Below are 19,120 nucleotides of genomic sequence, written 5' to 3'. Positions count from 1 at the left end.
TATATGTAGAATTTTATATTTTTTTGTTCTTGTAGGAAGAATAGAAAACAGTAAGTTACAGTTTTTGTTTTGTTTTGTTTTGGAGGGCAAGCAAAACCAACCCTGGAAAAGTTTCCTGACAGAACTTGAACCTGACCCTCTCCCAAGTTCTTAAAAGCTTTTGTACTTACGTAATCTTTTTCCATCCCATAATTAATGGAGATGCTGTTCTCGGGGACTTCGAGCTTTTGTCCATGCTCAGGGCACCCACTTAGAACTGGGAGAGACCCATTTGCACTCCCAGGACACCTAGCCCAGCCTTTCTGAGTCTACCTCTCAGGTCTTTACAGAGGCAGAGGGCAGGAAGCAGGTCCCTTCTCCCTCATTGAGTTTTCTGCCCACCCTGCCTCTTCAGCAGGACAAAGGCTAGTCTTATGTCTGTCCAAAGGCAGGAGGAGGGGACCAGCCTGTATAACTTTCCATCCCAACAGCAGCTGAGGAGGCCAACTTGGCAAAGGATAAGGCTAGAAAAATAAGAACTACAGTTTGGCCTTCCTCCACAGTGGAAAACAAAAGTCAACCCCTTCCCACCATAGCTGTTCTCTCCTCTAAGCACCCTTTCTTCACCAGGATGGCTGCAGACTTGCCTTCTTTCTTACAACTCAAATAGAAGCACTTCCATTTGACAAACACCCAGGACTACTGTTCACTTCCAACTCCCCACTCCACAACCTGAGCACAACCCCAGCCATGCTGGAGCCCATCTAGAGGCTAACCTTCAGGAGCTTGGAAAAGGAATTAGTGTGCTCTTTTTTTGTTGTTGTTTTTAATTTTTTATTCTCTTAATTGTTTTTTTGTTTTTTTTTTTCGGCCAGTCCTGGGGCTTGGACTCAGGGCCTGAGCACTGTCCCTGGCTTCTTTTTGCTCAAGGCTAACACTCTGGCACTTGAGCCACAGCGCCACTTCTAGCCATTTTCTGTATATGTGGTGCTGGGGAATCGAACCCAGGGCCTCATGTATATGAGGCAGGCACTCTTGCCACTAGGCCATATCCCCAGCCCTCTTAATTGTTAATATAAAGGTGATGTACAGAGTTGTCACAGTTAGCTAGATCAGTTAAAGAATACATTTCTTTTTGGACAGTGTCACCCCTTCCTCAGTCTCTCCCAGTTTTTTCCCTTTTAGCTTGCTCTTAATTATAGTATTACATGGAATACTTGAAACAGCTTTGGGAGAACAAAAAATAATGACACCTTTATTAGGCCTGCCAAGAGGAAGCCTGTGATCTGGACAGGTCATGAGGACTGTTATGACAAAGGGCCTAGCAAATAAGGAGACAGGCTCTGAGAGGTGGTTCCATTTCCTAAGGCAGTGCTGCTGGTAGGAGGTCTGTAGCCTCTATACTAGGCCTTTCTCCCTACCTCTCTTGTTGGCCAGGCACCAGACTTGTGCCCAGATATCCCTGTCTTACCAAAGCCACAGAGGAGTGTCAGACATCAAGGACACACTGGTTCAACATCTGAGAATTCTGTCCTCTCCCAGTTCCTGGCTGGGGTGAGTCCTCAGCTCTTTAGTCAGGTTGTCACTTTGGAAGACACCTATACCTATTGCCAGTGCCAGCCCTGGGTGAACTGAATATTTTGAGTCTGCTTTCAACCATGAAGTAATAGCAGCCTAAACACCTATGTTCCCCCTTGTTCTGACCTACAAAAGGAGAAATTGTGACCAAAATGTGACTGGGCTACTTTTAATGAGGGTGTCTTTCTCTCACCTTTAGTAGTAGGCAAGAAGGCAGGAGGGGGTTGGAGGCATGACTCACTTGTTAGAGTGCTAGCCAGTGAGAAAAAGCATCAAATCCTTGTCTCGGCCCTAAAAAAATAAAATAAAGATGAAGAAGGAGAAGGTAAGAAACATTTGTTGTAGTATTTTCTTTAAACAAAGATTGTATTTTTCCTGAAGGCTGAGTGCACTCCAAGGAGGGCTGCGTTTCAAGTAGTGCCACACGAAGGACAAGTAAAAACAGGAAATCAGGGATGAGTAAGGTCTGGTTGTCACAATGACATGAGGGTAAGAGAGCTACCAGCTTCGTCTGGTTTGTCTGCTCTGATTTGGAGCAAGAATGCTAAGGGTAGGGGAAAGTGCTACCCAAGGAAGAATTTCCCTGCCCAGGATGTCAACAGATCCATTCCATGCCACAGACAGCAACATTCTGCTACTCCAACACCAACAAGAAGTCTTCCACAGCAGCTGTGTCCAATGATGGAGACAGAAGAACAGTCTACAAGCAGAAGTCTCTGATTATTGCCTCTAGGAAAATCAGGCTATTAGCACACACCCTTTACCATACCATTTGTGAACCTTTCTCATTCTAAATGACATAAGTTGTCCTGATTCTAGAGGCAAATGTTTTCTTTCTTTCTTTCTCTCTTCCTTCCTTCCTTCCTTCCTTCCTTCCTTCCTTCCTTCCTTCCTTCCTTCCTTCCTTCCTTCCTTCCTTCCTTCCTTTCTTTCTTTCTTTCTTTCTTTCTTTCTTTTCTTGCCAGTCCTGGGGCTTGAACTCAGGGCCTGAGCACTGTCGCTGGCTTCTTTTTGCACAAGGCTTGTACTTTACCACTTGAGTGCCACTTTTGTCCTTTTCTATATATGTGGTGCTGAGGAATTGAACCCAGAGCTTCATGTATGAGAGGCAAGCACTCTACCAATAGGCCATATTTCCAGCCTAAGAGGCAAATGTTTATAGTAGAAACTTTAAAGAAAGGTGAAGAACAAAGAAAAAGTTTTCTGTCTTCTGTCCCTCAGAAGACAAGTACTTTGAATCCTTTGAAGCATTGTCTTATAGGTTTTCCTTTTCCAACAAGCAACAGTAAGTCTGAAAGGCAAAGAGCTTACATATCTGGGAGAACTTGAGATGGAAGAAGGTAAATGAAGAAAGGGGAAGAAAAGAGATTGTGCTATTGGGTGAGGGTAGACCTGAGTACTCATAGTACTGTTCACACAGTCCAAAAGCCATAGTGTGGGACGGGTCTCAGACTACCAGGTCTCATCTTCCTTTGACAGGCAGGGGTCCCTTCCTTCTGCAGACCGCTTCCAACCTCCCATGTTGCATCAGACTCCCTTGCTAAAAGCTTAACACGGGATAATGTTGTATGTTTTCATTTAAAGCTAAGAGGTTGGCCTCACACAGGTTGAGAGAATGGTGGTCACCAGGGCTGGGAAGGGAGGAGAGTGGGAGGATGAGTAACAAGTACAAGGTGCAGTTGGGTAGGAGAAAGAACTGTAGCTAGAACAAAGGATTTTGAAGGTTCCAAACACAAAGAAATGATAAGAGTCTATGGGCATGCCAACCACCCTGATCTGATTTTTTTAACCATGTAAATTAAAATGTCACACAATACCTTCTAAAATGTACAGTTATGTGTGAATTACACATAGGTTTTAAAAATTTTGGTACCACTCAGGTCTACCCCAAAGACAACCACATCCACATCCTCTCCAGTTTCTGCTGCCAGCATTCTTTACCTAATTACCTGCTCTCATGTACAGGTAAAATCCTCTTTCGACGGAGCCATATCCGGGATGTGGCAGTCAAACGCCTGATACCGATTGATGAATACTGTAAGGTAAGGCTGAACAATGTCCACATCATCTTTCTAATTCATTTTATTGTTGTGACATACAAATCCCCCCCCCCCCATGACATTCATGCTATAAAGAAATCCTCTTGCCAGGCACCAATGGCTCATGCCTGCAATCCTAGCTATTCAGGAGACTAAGATCTGAGGATTGCAATTGGAAGCCAGCCCAGACATAAAAGTCCATAAGACTGTTATCTCTTCATTGAAAAAGGCAAGCGAAACCACAAGGCCCTGAGATTAGGCCCCAATACTGGCACAACAACAACAACAACAACAACAACAACAACAAATCATCTTGACAGAGACATGGCTCAAATAATAAAGTGCCAGTCTGTGAGCAAGAAATCTTCTTAAGGGCCTTGTGGGGAGGTTTCCATTGTGCTTTCCCTCACTGGCCCATCTGGAGCCTCTTTCCTTTACATCAAGGAAAATAGCTGTCACTCCAAGTCAAGAGGAAGACTACCCTCCAGGGGCCCATGACCCTTATTTCCCCAGTGTCCTCTGGCAGGGCAACATAACTAGGTCCAGGCTTCCACCCCATGTTCATTTATCCAGCCTGCTCATTCTGACTGGATGTCAAGGGTTTGACAAGCACTGTGTAGGGAAAGTGGAAGAGGAGCTGCTGCCATTCCCTGATTTCTGTGGAGTTGGGGCACATTGTGAAGATTTGAATCAGCTTATGTTGATCCTCAAGTCCAAGTGACCTATCATAGTCTCCACTTCCCCATCTCCAGAAAGGGCCAGCACTTGCAGAATTCCTTAAAGAGACACAGATATGCCATTTAGGAGTCATCAAGTGATGAGCCAAGGTCAGGGACCATTGTTACTGCATTCTGGGGAGGGCTTTGCATACTGAGCAGCTATAGTCAGCTCCTTTGTGACATGGTTGGAGATACAAGAGCTGTGGGATTTCAGAGGAAAGAGAGACCCACAGGAGGCTCCCAAGACAATGGCTTGTCCTGGGAGAAGAATGACCACTCACCGTCCAGAACAACAAGAAAAAGGACCAGAAATGAAAGGTGGGAAAGACAGTACTCATCCTCTCCTGCTGCAGTTCTGCTGCAGCCCAGAAAAGCTCAGGATAAGAGCTACTTCATAGCTGAAAAATAGAACACCAATGAGCCCTGTAACTCAACATCCTGCAAAGACCAGGAATGCTGTCCTCTGGAACCATCCTCCCAACAACCATGGTGTTTCACTCTACCACAGGTTGCACAGAGGGAAGGGGTCTGGCCTGAAGTAGAGAGCCTGGCTCAAAACTAAGTAAGGGGCTTGGGCATGACCAAGTACCAAGTATGTGCAACACTTTGGGTTTGATCCCTAGCACTTTCCACTCTCCCAAAATCATGTAGTGTCAGTAGCCCAGGAGTCCATGGATGGGTGAATGGATGAACAGAATGTGGTCCATATGTACAGTGGAATATATTTCCACCTAATAAAGAAATTATGACACTGCTACAACACAGATAACCTTGAAAATGGTAAAAGATTTCATCTAGCCGTAAAAGATAAATACTGTATGATTCCACTTATTCAAGGTCCATAGATAGGAAATTTATAAAGACAGAAAGTAGATTTATGGGCCTGAGAATGAAGTGTTTCATGGAAACTGAATTTCTGTTCTGCAAGATGGAAAGACCTCTAGGATAGATGGTGGTGATGGTCACCTAAAACTGGAGGTATTAATACCACTGAGCCGCATGCTAGAAAAATCTCTTAAGTGGCTAATATATACCACAATTAGAAATTTCTAATTGGGGAATGTAATAATCATATATGGCCATAAAAAAACCCTCTAGAAGGTGCCACATTAGAAGCCTCTAGTCAGCTTTCCACTGGTCTTCCACAGCAACTTCAAGGTAGAAAATAGAACACATATCTCTTCCCACAGACTCAGCATGACAAGGAAACACAGCATATGTGGGGAAGGCAGGCCTTTGAGGAGAAAGAAGCAGATCTTGATAGGGCTGGCTTGATTGTGCTATTTGCATGCATTTGCATGTGCACTCTCCCCATGTTGATAAAGAAATGTGGACCTGGACAGGCTTTACCACACTCAGATCAGTGTTCCAATCTTCCAGGCCTAGGACTGGGGCCAGTGGGGATTAAGTAGGTTTTGTAAAACTGAGTGGTCTAGCCACATCTTAGTTTAAAATCCTTTAATGACCAGGATGTACTCTGTACGTCTCTTGGATTTGGCACAGAAACTAATGCAGTGCTAGGCACAAAGAAAATACCTGTTAAGCCATTGAATGAATACCTTTTGTAGATCAAAGGGCACAACAAATTTATACTTCCACCTTGTGCCATCTCTATCTACTCCTGGTCCAGCCTGTTGGCAGACACAATGGAGGCTCCTTCCTGACCCAGGTAATGGGCCACTGTGCCAGATTACCATGAAATTAGTCAGTAGGAAACCAGGACACCAACCCCTCATTAACCTGGAGTAGTCCATCTAAAGTCCATCAGAGTCGTACCTCAGTCTCTTCACTGTAATGCTTCAGATGAGCAAGTCCATATATGTATCCATGCATCATGGAAACAACCTGAATATTCATTGTGGGTAACCAGTTAACTGAACTGTGACACATCTATGTAATAGACAGTATCTGGTATGATGCTGTTGTAAAGAATCATACAACTGGAGAAGAAATCATGAAGGGAGAAAAATAAAGGTGGAGGGTGAATACTTGTCAAATAAAGTGTAACTGTGTATGAAGACAACATAGCCTCCTAAGTAGCTAGGCTTACAGATGTGAGCTACTGGTGCCCAGCCATATCTGTTTTCTCAAGCCACCAGTGACTCTGATGTCTCCTTGGTTTTGAGTACCACTGGTTATGGCATCTTTGATGGCTCTCCTTCCCTCATTGAATATACACATTTCTCTTCTCCAGGCCCTGATTCAGCTGCCTCCATATATTTCTCAGTGTGATGAGGTGCTGCAGTTCTTTGAGACAAGGCCTGAGGACCTGAATCCCCCCAAAGAGTAAGTTTCTCTGTGAATTTCCCCAGAGGGAACCCTTCCTACTCTCCCTCCTGCCAGTCCAGGCAGATTCACAATAGAGTCAAGCAGAATGCCTCTAAGGGATAACTTCTGTATACCTAAAGTCACTTCCCTGTCTTTAAGAAAAGGAACGGGGAAGAAAGGACAGAAGGACAAGAACGGAAGGAAGGAAAGACTGGTTGGTGAAGTCTATCAGGTGGCTTTCAAGTCTCAGCTGGAAGTCTCAGTTGAGCTCCAATTGTTGCTTTGAGAGTGATAAAACTGCAAAGGTGACCACTCAACAAGTCAGTCAAATTCAAGTTAAGGCTTGAAATGGAGACTGTGGGGTCTTTCCTGGCCAGTGTGTAGGTGAGAACAGGATGGATTCCAGGAGGTGTTCTTGGGGGCAGGCTTTTGTGGCCATGAGTAGGTCCCCGGAGCAGGTCACATGGAAGATGATCTCCCTAGATCTCCCCATGCTGCTGCTGAACTGAGACCCCCTGCCTCCCTCTACCTCCTGCTGGGACTATGGAGCCTTCAGCTGGGGCTGATGCCAAGTAGGGGCCCAGACTGAAGTGGCACAGGTTACAGCTTGAGTCATGGCCACTCCAGTAGATGGTGCTTTATGTAGAAGCAGCTAGAAGGACCTCATTCACAGGTCTACTGTGGTGGTTGTAGGAAACTTCACCCAAGGGACAGTCTAGGGTGCAGTCAGGAGGTCAGGGATGACCACAGTCAGACATTCTTGGTGAACTTCTCCACTTCTCTGAGTCTCTCTCTCTGTATCTCTCAGAGTAAGCTTCTCTACTAACTGGAGTCCCTGTGACCTACAGGGGGCTGTCATGAGGATTCATTGAAGGGATTCTGGTATGGCTTTCTTAAAGGATCCAGAGCATAGTGAGTGTGCCAGTGAAGGTTGTCCTTCCTGCACTTAGCTGTGAAGCTCCACCAGGTAGCACCTGGCTGCATTTTTGGCTCGTCTGCTCCTTCCAGACATTCAGAATGCACTCCTAACTTCTTAGGGTGTCAAGCTCCCTGCTCTGACTTAAAGGTACCATGAAACATTTGTACCTGATAGGTAAAAACAGACTTGAAAATCAGATTAGACATTTCTCCAGAGAACAAGCAGCACAAATGACCAAATGACCAATAAACATAACTAAAGATACTCAGCTTATTTGCCATGGGAAACATGAATCTGGACATATTCCTCAGATATGCATAATTGAATGGCCACCATCAAATGACCGGTAACAAATGGCCAAGGATATAAACAAAGTGTAACTTTGTATGTTTTCATGGCAATATAAGATGGTGCCCCTGTTGTGGAAATGTCTGGGAGTGCCACAAAAAGTTAAAATTAACCAGCAGTTCTGCTCTTAGGTATATCCACAGGAGAAATGAAAATGTGTGTTCAGACAAAAACTTTCACACATGGATTCATAAAAACATTATTCTTATAGCAAAGAAAGTTGGAACAACTCAAATGCCCATCCATTGTTAACAGATAAACAAAATGAGTTATGCACATATAATGAAACATTAATCATCCATGCAAAAAAAAAGTACCAAGTCATGCTACCACATGAAAGAATTGTAAAAACAGGCTTACTGGGAAAATAGAGACACAAAAAATTCACCTATCGTTGGATTCCATTTACATGAAATGATTACCAGAGAGCTGGAGCACTTATCTGGTAAAGAGAAATTGAAGAGGAAGTTTTTTCTAAGAAGGCTAGATCCCTGGGGTTGGCTTGTATTTCATTCACTGACAAAGTAGTAGGATGATAAAATCTGTTTCCTAATGAAAGACTTATGCCAATTCATAGCAAGTATAGACTCATTACTTTCTCTTGTCCTCCTTCTTTCCTATACAGAGAGCACACTGGAAAAAAGAAATCTGGTAAGAATATTTTCCATTTTCTTAATTCAGTACTTAGAGTACTCTTACTCAGCATCTTCCCTATGCCAGGTGCTAGGACCCACACTGAAGACACAGTAATGTGGATGAATGGATGGATGGAAGGATGGATAAATAGGTGGATAACAAGTGGATAGATGGGTGGATAGTTGGATGGGTGGGTATATTGGTAATTGCTGATTGTCTAATATCTCATCCTATGTCCCCAACAAAAGGATTTGAGGTTGTTTCATCTATTTTTTAAAAAAGGATGAAATTAATAATTTTCCCTGAGGATGCCTTAATGGAATAAGGAAATAGCCATCTTTGTAACCATGTTATAGGGAATTTGTTCTATTTTGTACAGAGTTATGTGGAAAGTTAGCACTCAGAGCAATCTTCTCAGGTGTTACAGAAATCAGATGGGAGGGGCCATGGGTCATACCAAACAAATAGAAGCTTCCCCAATAGCAAAGGGCATTTTTGGGTGAGCAGATGTGAACCTGATCCATTTGACATCCTTAGCATCAGCCCAGCTTCTGTGCTCCTTTAGTGTGCTGGGTTATGGTTAATATGCTTCACCAGTTGCCATGCACGTTCCCCTCCTGTTTTATGTTTGTTATTCATATTATTATTTGGAAACTCTCTTTCTTCCCAATGATCTCTGGCCTACGGTCATACTTGTCTGGTGCTATTTTTTCTGCTATTGTTTAAATGTCACTGAGCAGCCTCAGGATTGATTCCAGTTTCCATGGCTCTGGTACCTTGATTGCTTCCTGGGGACAGGGGCAGTTAGAAGCTTTACAGGCATCAAACCCCTCCTGAAAGAGAGGGGAGAAGCTTGACCTCTTTGCCTCAAGATATAACATCTGGAATTGATGCTTGAGTTTGCTCTCCATGCACAGTCCTTCTTTCTGGTTTAATAGGCATTGGCCATAGCCATAATATCCTTCTAGCACTGAGAATAGTTCTGAGTCCTGGGATAATTACATGTTTCTTAGAAAAGAACCAAGGGGAGCTGCTACTCTTGGGCTGGTCACAGGGTTCCTGGCTTAGAGTGCAAAGACCCCTCCTGGAAGAAGCGGGTGGGAAGGAGGAAGAGAAGAAAGAGATAGCTCTGGTTTGTGAAAACAAAAGTGTTAGTTGGAACAGGCTTGATGAGCAGACTTGTCTGGAATGAGAGGCACAGCTCTAATTTGTGGTAACCATATTGACATCATCCACCTGCAATGACGGGGCACAGGTTTATTTATAGTTCAGCTGCGTGGAAATAGCATCATTTCTTCATTTAGACTAAGAACCCATGCTGGCCTTAGTCTTATTTTTATCTGACCTTCTAACACTGAATTGATTTTTGAACTAGCCTTCTTTACTGAATTATAAAGAGATTTATGGTTAGCAGACTTAGACCCTAAGCTTTGTATGCCAGAACTCTGGAAAAGTTTTGCCTGTCCTCAGCATTGCTTACTTGTGACTGACTAGCTGGTCTTGTAGACTTCGGCTAATATGGTCTCAAATTCTGCTCAGCCTGCAGGAAAAACACTTTCTTACCACAATTTAACAGAGCATTTGATTTCTTTCTTTCTTTCTTTTGACAGTCCTGGGGCTTGAACTCAGGGCCTGGGCCCTTACTCTACCACTTGACTTCTGGCTTTTTCTATGTATGTGGTGCTGAGGAATCAAACCCAGGGCTTCATGCATGCTAGGCAAGCACTCTACCACATTCGCAGCCCAGAATTTGATATCTTTTTTTTTTTGTTTCTTTTTGGCCAGTCTTGGGCCTTGGACTCAGTGCCTGAGCACTGTCCCTGGCTTCTTTTTGCTCAAGGCTAGCACTCTGCCACTTGAGCCACAGTGCCACTTCTAGCCATTTTCTGTATATGCGGTGCTGGGGAATTGAACCCAAGGCTTCATGTATGGGAGACAAGCATTCTTGCCATTAGGCCATGTCCCCAGCTCCTAAAATAAATCTTGTTTATGGATTCTTTCAGCAAGCCTAGCAACTTAGTAAATTTTAGAAGGAAAAGTCCAATGTTGTCTACTCATCATTTAAAAAATTGAAGACTTGAAGAAAAAAATACACAAATGGACAGCTTCTGTGACAGATTAGGCAGTATACTACTTGAAGACTATTTTGAACTGCTTAATGATTTAAAAACAAACCACTCTTTCACTGTCAAATCCCCTTTCTCTAGACCTCTCCTTTCTCTCACATTTCCTTCTGAGCCACATGATATTCTCTGCTAGAACCCTTTGGGCTGGGAATATGGCCTAGTGGTAGAGTGTTTGCCTCACATGAAGCCTTGGGTTCGATTCCTCAGCAACACATATATAGAAAAAGCCAGAGGTCAAGTGGTAGGATGATAGCCTTGAGCAAAAAGAAGGCAGGGACAGTGCTCAGGCCCTGAGTTCAAGCAAAAAAAAAAAACCCAAAAATCCTTTGGTTCCACACTTGGTAGCTCCTAGCTAGAGTTTGCTGCCTGCCTCAACCTTGAGTGAGATACATTGATTGTCATGCATTATAGGATGTGGCTGCAATAGCATACTCCCAACAATAGGGGTCTCTACAGGATGCCTAAATGAACCTGTTAGAACAAACAGAATCAGATTCTTTTTTTTTCACCAGTTTTGGTAAGTTGAATATACTGAGTAAAATGAAGACAACTGACTCTGGAAGAAGTGGTGCTAAAAAAAAAAAGAACTCTGTGCTCACTGCTGACCACTGTACAGCAGAGAACTGCAGTTAAAAAAAAACACAGAGCTTGCAGCAGGTGTCAGCCTCGAGCCCTGTGCCAGACCCAGATGAACTCATGCTAGACAGAGATCTGAACCCTGTACCTGCCTGCTCAAATACTGGCTTCAGGCCTTATAACTCCCTGCTTCTGTTGCTACTCATAATTTTTTCCAAATTCTTTTGGCAGATGGTCTAAGAGAATTGGTGCAGAAATGAATAGGCTAGTATATTCATCAGAGTCCTGGAAATAACACCAGGAAATAACTGTGCTGCTGTTGGGTGTTAAAATTGGACAGAGTGACCTGACTTACTGTACCCTCACATAACCAAAGGTGGTATTCCTGCTAACCAGTGAGGAGAAGGGAGTCGTCAGTCCCTATTAGATAGACAAGACCTATTGGTAGTTGTCAACACTGGATAGTTCCAAGAGGAAGCCAGAGGCTTTTTCTGGAGCAGCAGGGTTTGCAGAAGTCTGCAGACTGAGGTTGAGCCTCTATCATGTGAACAAGACAGACACACAGCAGTATTTATCTGGTATTTACTCAGCACCTATGTGTCTGGGTCTCAGGGATGCAAAGGCAAACAAGATGTGAAAAGTATTGGTACCAGTGGTTCACACCTGTAATCCTAGCTGCTCAGGCAGCCGAGATCTGAGGATCATGGTTAAAAGACAGCCCAGGAAGGAAAGTCTGTGAAATGTTTATTTCTAATTAAGCACTGAAATAAAACAAACAACAACAACAAAAAGTGGAGCTTTGGCTAAGTGGTAGAGTACTTGTCTTGAGCCCATAAGCTGAGGGACAGTGCCTGAGTTCAAGCCCCAGACTAGGCATTAAAAATATACTTTGATAGTCTGGCAGGAAAGATAGGTATATAAACAAAATAAAATGTGAGAACAGGCATTTAATTCTCCCTAAGGTAAAAAGTGTGAAGCTAATTTTAAAATATTTGTTCTTTCATTTAAGTATTCATTGAGTCTTACTAAATTCCTCCACGATCTAGGCCAGGGATGGGCAAACACTTTCTCTAAAGTAAATTTCAGACAGTAAATTTCACACTTTACAGGTAGCACAGACTCTGTCACTATTATTATTACTATTAATTTACTGTTGTTAATGTTATCTGTCTTGTTCCCAGTCTCCTCCTTCACACTAAAAATATTTAAAACATTCTTAGCACCCACTCTGCACAGAAACAGTTTATAGAACTGTGAGGTCTACAGAGTGAATACAGTGGTGATGAAGAGATAGAATCCGGGCTGGGAATGTGGCATAGTGGTAGAGTGCTTGCCTCGTATACATGAAGCCCTGGATTCCATTCCTCAGCACCACATATATAAAAAAGGCCAGAAGTGGCACTGTGGCTCAAGTGGTAGCTTGCTATCCTTGAGCAAAAAGAAGCCAGGGACAGTGGTCAGGCCCTGAGTTCAAGCCCCAGGACTGGCAAAGAGAGAGAAAGAGAGAGAGAGAGAGAGAGAGAGACAGACAGACAGACAGACAGACAGACAGACAGGAGAGAGACAGACAGACAGAGAGACAGAGACAGAGAGAGTCAGAGAGACAGAGAGAATCCCTTCTGGAATCAAGCTTTTGTGCTATAATAGAGAAATAGACAATAACAAGACAAATTAGATATATAGTATCTAGCCACTAAAAAAAATACACTATAGCAAGAGATCCACTAATGAGATAGGGCTTGCATTCAGGGACTGTTGCTTGAGCAGAGAGGAAGGGATGGAAGACACAATACAGACAGAGGGGCTGGGAATATGGCCTAGTGGCAAGAGTGTGTGACTCGTATACATGAAGCCCTGGGTTCGATTTCCCAGTGCCACATATACAGAAAATGGCCAGAAGTGGCACTGTGGCTCAAGTGGCAGAGTGCTAGCCTTGAGCTAAAAGAAGCCAGGGACAGCTCAGGCCCTGAGTCCAAGGCCCAGGACTGGCGAAAAAAAAAAAAAAAAAAAGAACTAATAAAGAAAAATACAGACAGAGAGAGCAGCAAATACACAATTCTCTGACAGAGGAACAAGTTATGCATAACAAGGAGTATCAAGACACCTATGGTGTCTAGGTGACTTAGATTTGACTGCAAATGGAAGAAAATCAAACATGATTGCTCCTTAAACAATTTAACTTTGTTTCTTCCAAAGGTAGTGATGTAGTACTTGATAATAGTAGGGTTCACATCATGATGGCCAGAAAGTAGCCACAAAGGGACAGGGCAAATGTAGCCACCAGGAAAGACCCAGGAGCCTGCTTCCTCCACTTAGGCCCACTTTCCACTACCTCCCAATAATACTATCATATTATGAATCCCTTAGGGGTTAGTCCATTTATTAGAACAGAGCCCTTAGGACTAATTGTCTCTGATACACTTTCACATAAATACCCAGAGGTATGCTTTCCTGGCCTCCTGCACATCTCTCAATCCAGTCAAGTTGACATTTAAGATTAACCATCATAGAACCCAAGCTGTGGAGAACCCAAGAATACTGGGAAGCCATGAGCAGGTAGAGCCATATGCCTAGGCATAGTATTTCTGAGCTTTGCACCCTGGCTGCAGTATGGAGGGCAGACTGGAAGGGCAGGGCAGCACCTCCTTGCAAGTGTTTCCAAATTTCAGACCCTGGTGCATAGGACATGGCTTAAGGAGGACATGGTAAAAGGAGTTCAGGCCCTAAGAGAAAACCTGCCTCTTGCATAAATCCTGTGGCTATGATGAAGCAACTCTACAAGGGGTTGCTGAGGGGATAGGAGTGCAGCTCAGTGATGGAGTGCGTACTTAGTAGCACCAGGGCCCTTGACTACCAATATTAGGCTGTCCTCCTTCACATTATCTGCTGTTCTAACAGTTGCTCAGTGGTCTCCTTTTTTGAGTGCCCAATCACAGATACCGCTTTTGGGGGATGAGGGAGCCGGGCTTTGATTCAGAGCCAGAGTGCTGTCCCAGAGCTTCTTAAGGCTAGCACCCTATCACTTGAACTACGGCTCCACTTCACCTTTTGGTGGTTTGTTGGAGATAAGTCTCATGGGCTTTTCTACCTGTGGTGGTTTCAAACCACCATCCTCTAATCTCAGCCTTCTCAGTGGTTACATCACAGGTGTTAGTCATTAACACACCACACAAATGCCTCCTAAAATTTAAAGTACCTGTATTCTGAGTATCTTTGCAAATCTGTCTTAGCCCTTAGCCAGGACTGCACAGGTTCAGGGGACACTGTCCACACTGCGTGCTGTAGAAACAGTCTCCCCAGAACTTCCTCTACCATCTCCTTCCACTGCCGTTCTCCTGATACAAAGACACCATCACTTCTTGTCTAGCAACCATATCCTCCAGCTGCTCTACTTTGTTCACTGTCAGGCTCTGCTCCATTCTCTGCATGGCAGCCAAGTTTGCTTTTAAAGATGTAAATCTTATCTTGTCATTTGCCTCGTACAGCCCTTAAGTGTCTTTCTACTTCAAGGCTGAAAGTAGGTTGGCCAAGAAGGCCCTGCCTGCTGGACCTCTGCCTCCCTATGAGACCTCTTGCTACCATTCTTTCCACATGCTGGGATCCACCCACAAGGCCTCCTCCCAGCTCTAGAGGGTCTGGCTCTTCCCCAGTGCAGAGTTAGTCTACTTCAGACCTCCCCATTCTTTTTTTTTTTAATTTATTTATTAATTAAAAAATTTTTTTGACAAGGTGTTGTGCAAAAGGGGTATAGTTACATAATAGGGCAGTGTGTACATTTCTTGTGATATCTTACACCCTGTTTTTCTTTCCCTTCCCTAGATCATGTAGACATATATACATTACACAGTGTACCAAAAACATATACAGTAGCCACGTGGCCTACACCAAAGGAAATTCACCTAGGACTTTAAATGTAATGTCGACAATAGGCAATATGTCAACAATAGTCATATGAACGTACATACATAGCTTTTGAGCTATTGTGATCCACTGAGAGGTCAATTTTTGACCTTTATATGTTGAGTAGTTGTTTGGTTTTAGTTACATAGTATAGGGTCGCTGACCCAAACCTGTGGGAAATACCATTTGACAAGAAGTTTTTGGTTTCACAGACCTGGTTTCTACTGTCTCCCCCTCCCCCCACTGCCGGGCTGAGGTCGCCTCCCCTGGCGCGGGGGTTCAGGCTCTTCTCTACTCCAATCGCTCCCTTTCTCACCCTCTCCCCTGGTCACCCGACCCACAGGTAAGGCCAGAGTGGAGCGGGGGGCTCAGGAAAGACCTCAGGTGCACATGGCCGTATGAGATTGCTTTACCTCCCTCCTTACCCGTGAAGAAAGCCAGGCCTACGCGGATCTCAGAGACGCTTCAAGAGCAAATCTGATTTAATAAGGGAGGGGCTAGCAGCTGATATAGTAGAGGGCGAGGAGAGAAGGGGTCATCAACCAGAGAGCTGGCGATAGGCTGGCGAGCTTGTCATAGGACCCCCTCATGAGCTAACGTCACTTGGATAGCGTCACCCCAGGGGGAAAGCCCACGAACGGGGAAGCACATGGGCTGGCAAGAAGGTTTGGGGGCTGGTTGCAAAGCCAGTTCTTCTGGTTCCGGACCCAGAGAATTGTGGCCTGCTTCCGCATTCCCCCAGGGCTGGGGGAAGGGCGGTGTCTCGGGAGCACTCTCCAATGCCCTTCCCCCTCAAGGCCAAAGCTGAACCCCAACACCCCACCTTAACAGTCATATATCAGGGAGATCATGCCCCTTTGTTTTCTATGTTCTAGGCTTGTCTCAACATTATTTGTTCAAGTTCTGACCATTTCCCTGCGAATGCCAATATTTTGCTATTTCTAATCGCTATGTAGTATTCCATTGTGTATAGGTATCGTATTTTTTGGATCCATTCATCTGTGGAGGGGCATCTGGGTTGTTTCCATATTTTGGCTATTGTGAATTGTGCAGCGATAAACATGGAAGTGCAGATGTCTTTTTGATATCTTGGGACCTGTTGTTCAGGATAGATGCCTAGGAATGGTATGGCTGGGTCATAGGATAGGTCTATGTTGAGCTGTTTGAGAAACCTCCATACTGTTCTCCAAAGTGGTTGTACTAATTTGCACTCGCAGCAACAATGGAGGAGGGTTCCTCTTTCCTCGCACCCCCTCCAGCATTTGTTGTTGCCTGAGTTCAGAGTATAGGCCATTCTAACTGGCTTGAGGTGTTATCTCAGGGTTGTTTTTATTTGCATTTGCTTTACTGCCAGGGATGTTGAACATTCCTCCTATGTTTCTTTGCCATTTTTATATCTTCTCTTGTGAAGTCTCTCTTTAGCTCCTTTTCCCATTTCATAATTGGTTTACTGGGCTTGGAGGGGGCTAGTTTTTTGAGTTCTCTGTAGATGACAGATATTAGGCCTTTGTCTATTGCTGTGCTGGTAAAGATCCTTTCCCATATTGTTGGCTGTCTTTCTAGTTTGGTGGCTATGTCTTTAGCTGTGCAGAAACTTTTTATTTTGTAGTAGTCCCATTTGTCGAGACTCTCCCCTATCTTTTGTGCCCCTGGGACTCTATTTAGGAAGTTCCTTCCTGTGCCTATAAGTTATAGCATCTTTCCTACTCTGTCCTTCAGTAGTTTCAAGGATTCAGGTCTGATATTGAGGTCCTTGATCCATTTTGAGTTGATCTTGGTGCACGGTGATAGACTTTGAGTTTTCTTCATATGGCTGCCCAGTTTTCCCAGCACCAGTAGTTGATGAGGCTATGTTTTTTCCATTGTATGTCTTTAGCTCCTTAAGAGTGTGGTTTTATTTCTGGGTCTTCAATTCTTTTTTTTTTTTTTTTTTTTTTGGCCAGTCCTGGGCCTTGGACTCAGGGCCAGAGCACCGTCCCTGGCTTCTTCCTGCTCAAGGCTAGCACTCTGCCACCTGAGCCACAGCGCCCCTTCTGGCTGTTTTCCATATATGTGGTGCTGGGGAATCGAACAGAGAGCTTCATGTGTAGGAGGCAAGAACTCTTGCCACTAGGCCATATTCCCAGCCCGGGTCTTCAATTCTATTCAATTGGTCTTCAGGTCTGTTTTTATACCAATACCAGATTGTTTTTGTTATGATGGCTCTATAATAGAGCTTGAAGTCTGGTATTGTGATACCTCTTGCACTGCTTTTTTTGCCTAGAATTGCTTTGACTATTCTAAGACCTCCCCATTCTTAAACTCCTCTTTTAGGTGTCTACTTTCTGTCACCTCTTTAGGGACGGCTTGCTGACCACCCATTTAATACAGTTTTGCCCAGACTGTTCATTTTCTGTCCCAACATCCTGCTGTTTCCAGCAATCTACTTGTCACAAACTTGATTATACATGAACCTGTGTATATTTCTGACTTCCTAGCTAGCTTAAGTTACTTGAGGCTAAGTTGTCATATGATCCACCACCCTCGGTTGGGTGCTACAGATACAGAAGCAGATAAAATAGATGACACCCAGCGTTAAGTAACTCAGAACCCCCAGTGTTTACATAGAATATGCGTTTGGTAAACTTCAGTGTGAGTGAGCAGATGAATGAAAGAATGCACATGTGAGCCACCCTTGAGATAAGTCTGGTAGTACCTTTTCTCTGTTTTTGGAATGTCCCTATTTATCAGCTTGTCCTCTGCCTCCTACACCTCCACACATGGGACATGTGGTTGTGCTTGCCATCCACAGGGAGTGACCTGACATCAGTGGACCCCATGGTCCTGGAGCAGTATGTGGTGGTGGCAAATTACCAGAAGCAGGAGAGCTCAGAGATCAGCCTCAGTGTGGGACAGGTGGTGGACATCATCGAGAAGAATGAGTCAGGTACAGACCTAAACCATGACCTTTCCCCTTCCAGTGCCAAGTGATCCATTAGAAATGTGCTGTTAGGGGCTGGGGATATGGCCTAGTGGCAAGAGTGCTTGAAACCCTGGGTTCAATTCCCCAGCACCACATATGCCGAAAACGGCCAGAAGTGGCACTGTGGCTCAAGTGGTAGAGTGCTAGCCTTGAGCAAAAAGAAGCCAGGGACAGTGCTCAGGCCCAGAGTCCAAGCCCCAGGACTGGCAAAAAAAATAAATAAATAAAAAGAAATGTGCTTTTGATTTCCTCCATTACTCATGGGAATCCCCAAAAAGGCCCTCAAGGATCCAGCCACAGTTGCCACTCCTGTCACCTCAGTTCTCCAAAAGCTAAAGCATGAGGACCATGATTTGAGGCCATCCTGCCTGCATAGTGAGGTTAGAGCAGGGGCAAGGATCTGGGGAGGAGGAGTCAGGGGACAGACCCAGGTGATGCTGGAGGGAGAATACAGCTCCTGGATTACACCTGAGCTTCACATTGCATTGTAGGCCAGGTAGATTCATTTCTCTGACCATCAATTTTCTCACACAGAAAACTACCCCAAAAAAGCTGTTCAGTGACTAAATGAGATACAAAAGAGAATGAGCCTAATTCTACTTGGCACATACTAAGTGCCACAGAGCAGCCATTGCACCAAAAGCACAGAGCAGGCAGCAAGGAAGGAGCAGTTCTTCTCTTCCCCCTAGGTTCCTGTGGCTAAAATGTGGCTAAATTTTGTGACACCCACCAGCTAGTTAGGGTCCAAAGAACAGTAGAAAGACAATGTTTTTAGCATTCTGTGAGTCCTGTTACCCTTGCTCATGTCAGTCCTGAGGCTCCCTGGCCAGTCAGTTCGCAGTTTCAGCTCCCCAGTCTGTGCTGCGTCCCTGGCCGGTCAGTTCACTTTTTACTACCCCATTAAATCCATCTTTGCTTGAGACTGTCTCTGCGTGGTGGACTCTGAAGGGATGTGGGTTTGAGTCCCACTTGGGGTAACACCCCCCAACCCTGTAACTGTCCCTGGCTTCTCTTTTTGCTCAAAGTTAGCACTCTACCACTTGAGCCACAGTGCCACTTCTGCCTTTTTA

At 44.5% G+C, this 19,120-nt stretch overlaps 1 protein-coding gene across 1 annotated transcript in view; it reads left to right on the top strand.

The window, feature by feature from the left end:
• Positions 1–19,120, top strand: part of Sh3pxd2b (SH3 and PX domains 2B) — a 62,235-nt gene that overhangs the window by 24,087 nt on the left and 19,028 nt on the right. The window contains exons 4-7 of the mRNA XM_048333993.1: positions 3,523–3,599; positions 6,510–6,601; positions 8,476–8,501; positions 17,880–18,014. Of these exons, the coding sequence (XP_048189950.1) occupies positions 3,523–3,599; positions 6,510–6,601; positions 8,476–8,501; positions 17,880–18,014 (330 nt within the window). The remainder of the gene's footprint in view (positions 1–3,522; positions 3,600–6,509; positions 6,602–8,475; positions 8,502–17,879; positions 18,015–19,120) is intronic.

The sequence above is a fragment of the Perognathus longimembris genome, chromosome 25 (genome assembly GCF_023159225.1).
Source record: "Perognathus longimembris pacificus isolate PPM17 chromosome 25, ASM2315922v1, whole genome shotgun sequence".
Classification (NCBI taxonomy): Eukaryota; Metazoa; Chordata; class Mammalia; order Rodentia; family Heteromyidae; genus Perognathus; species Perognathus longimembris.
The sequence above is the reverse complement of the archived record's forward strand: the minus strand, read 5'-3'. Positions and strand labels throughout refer to the sequence as shown.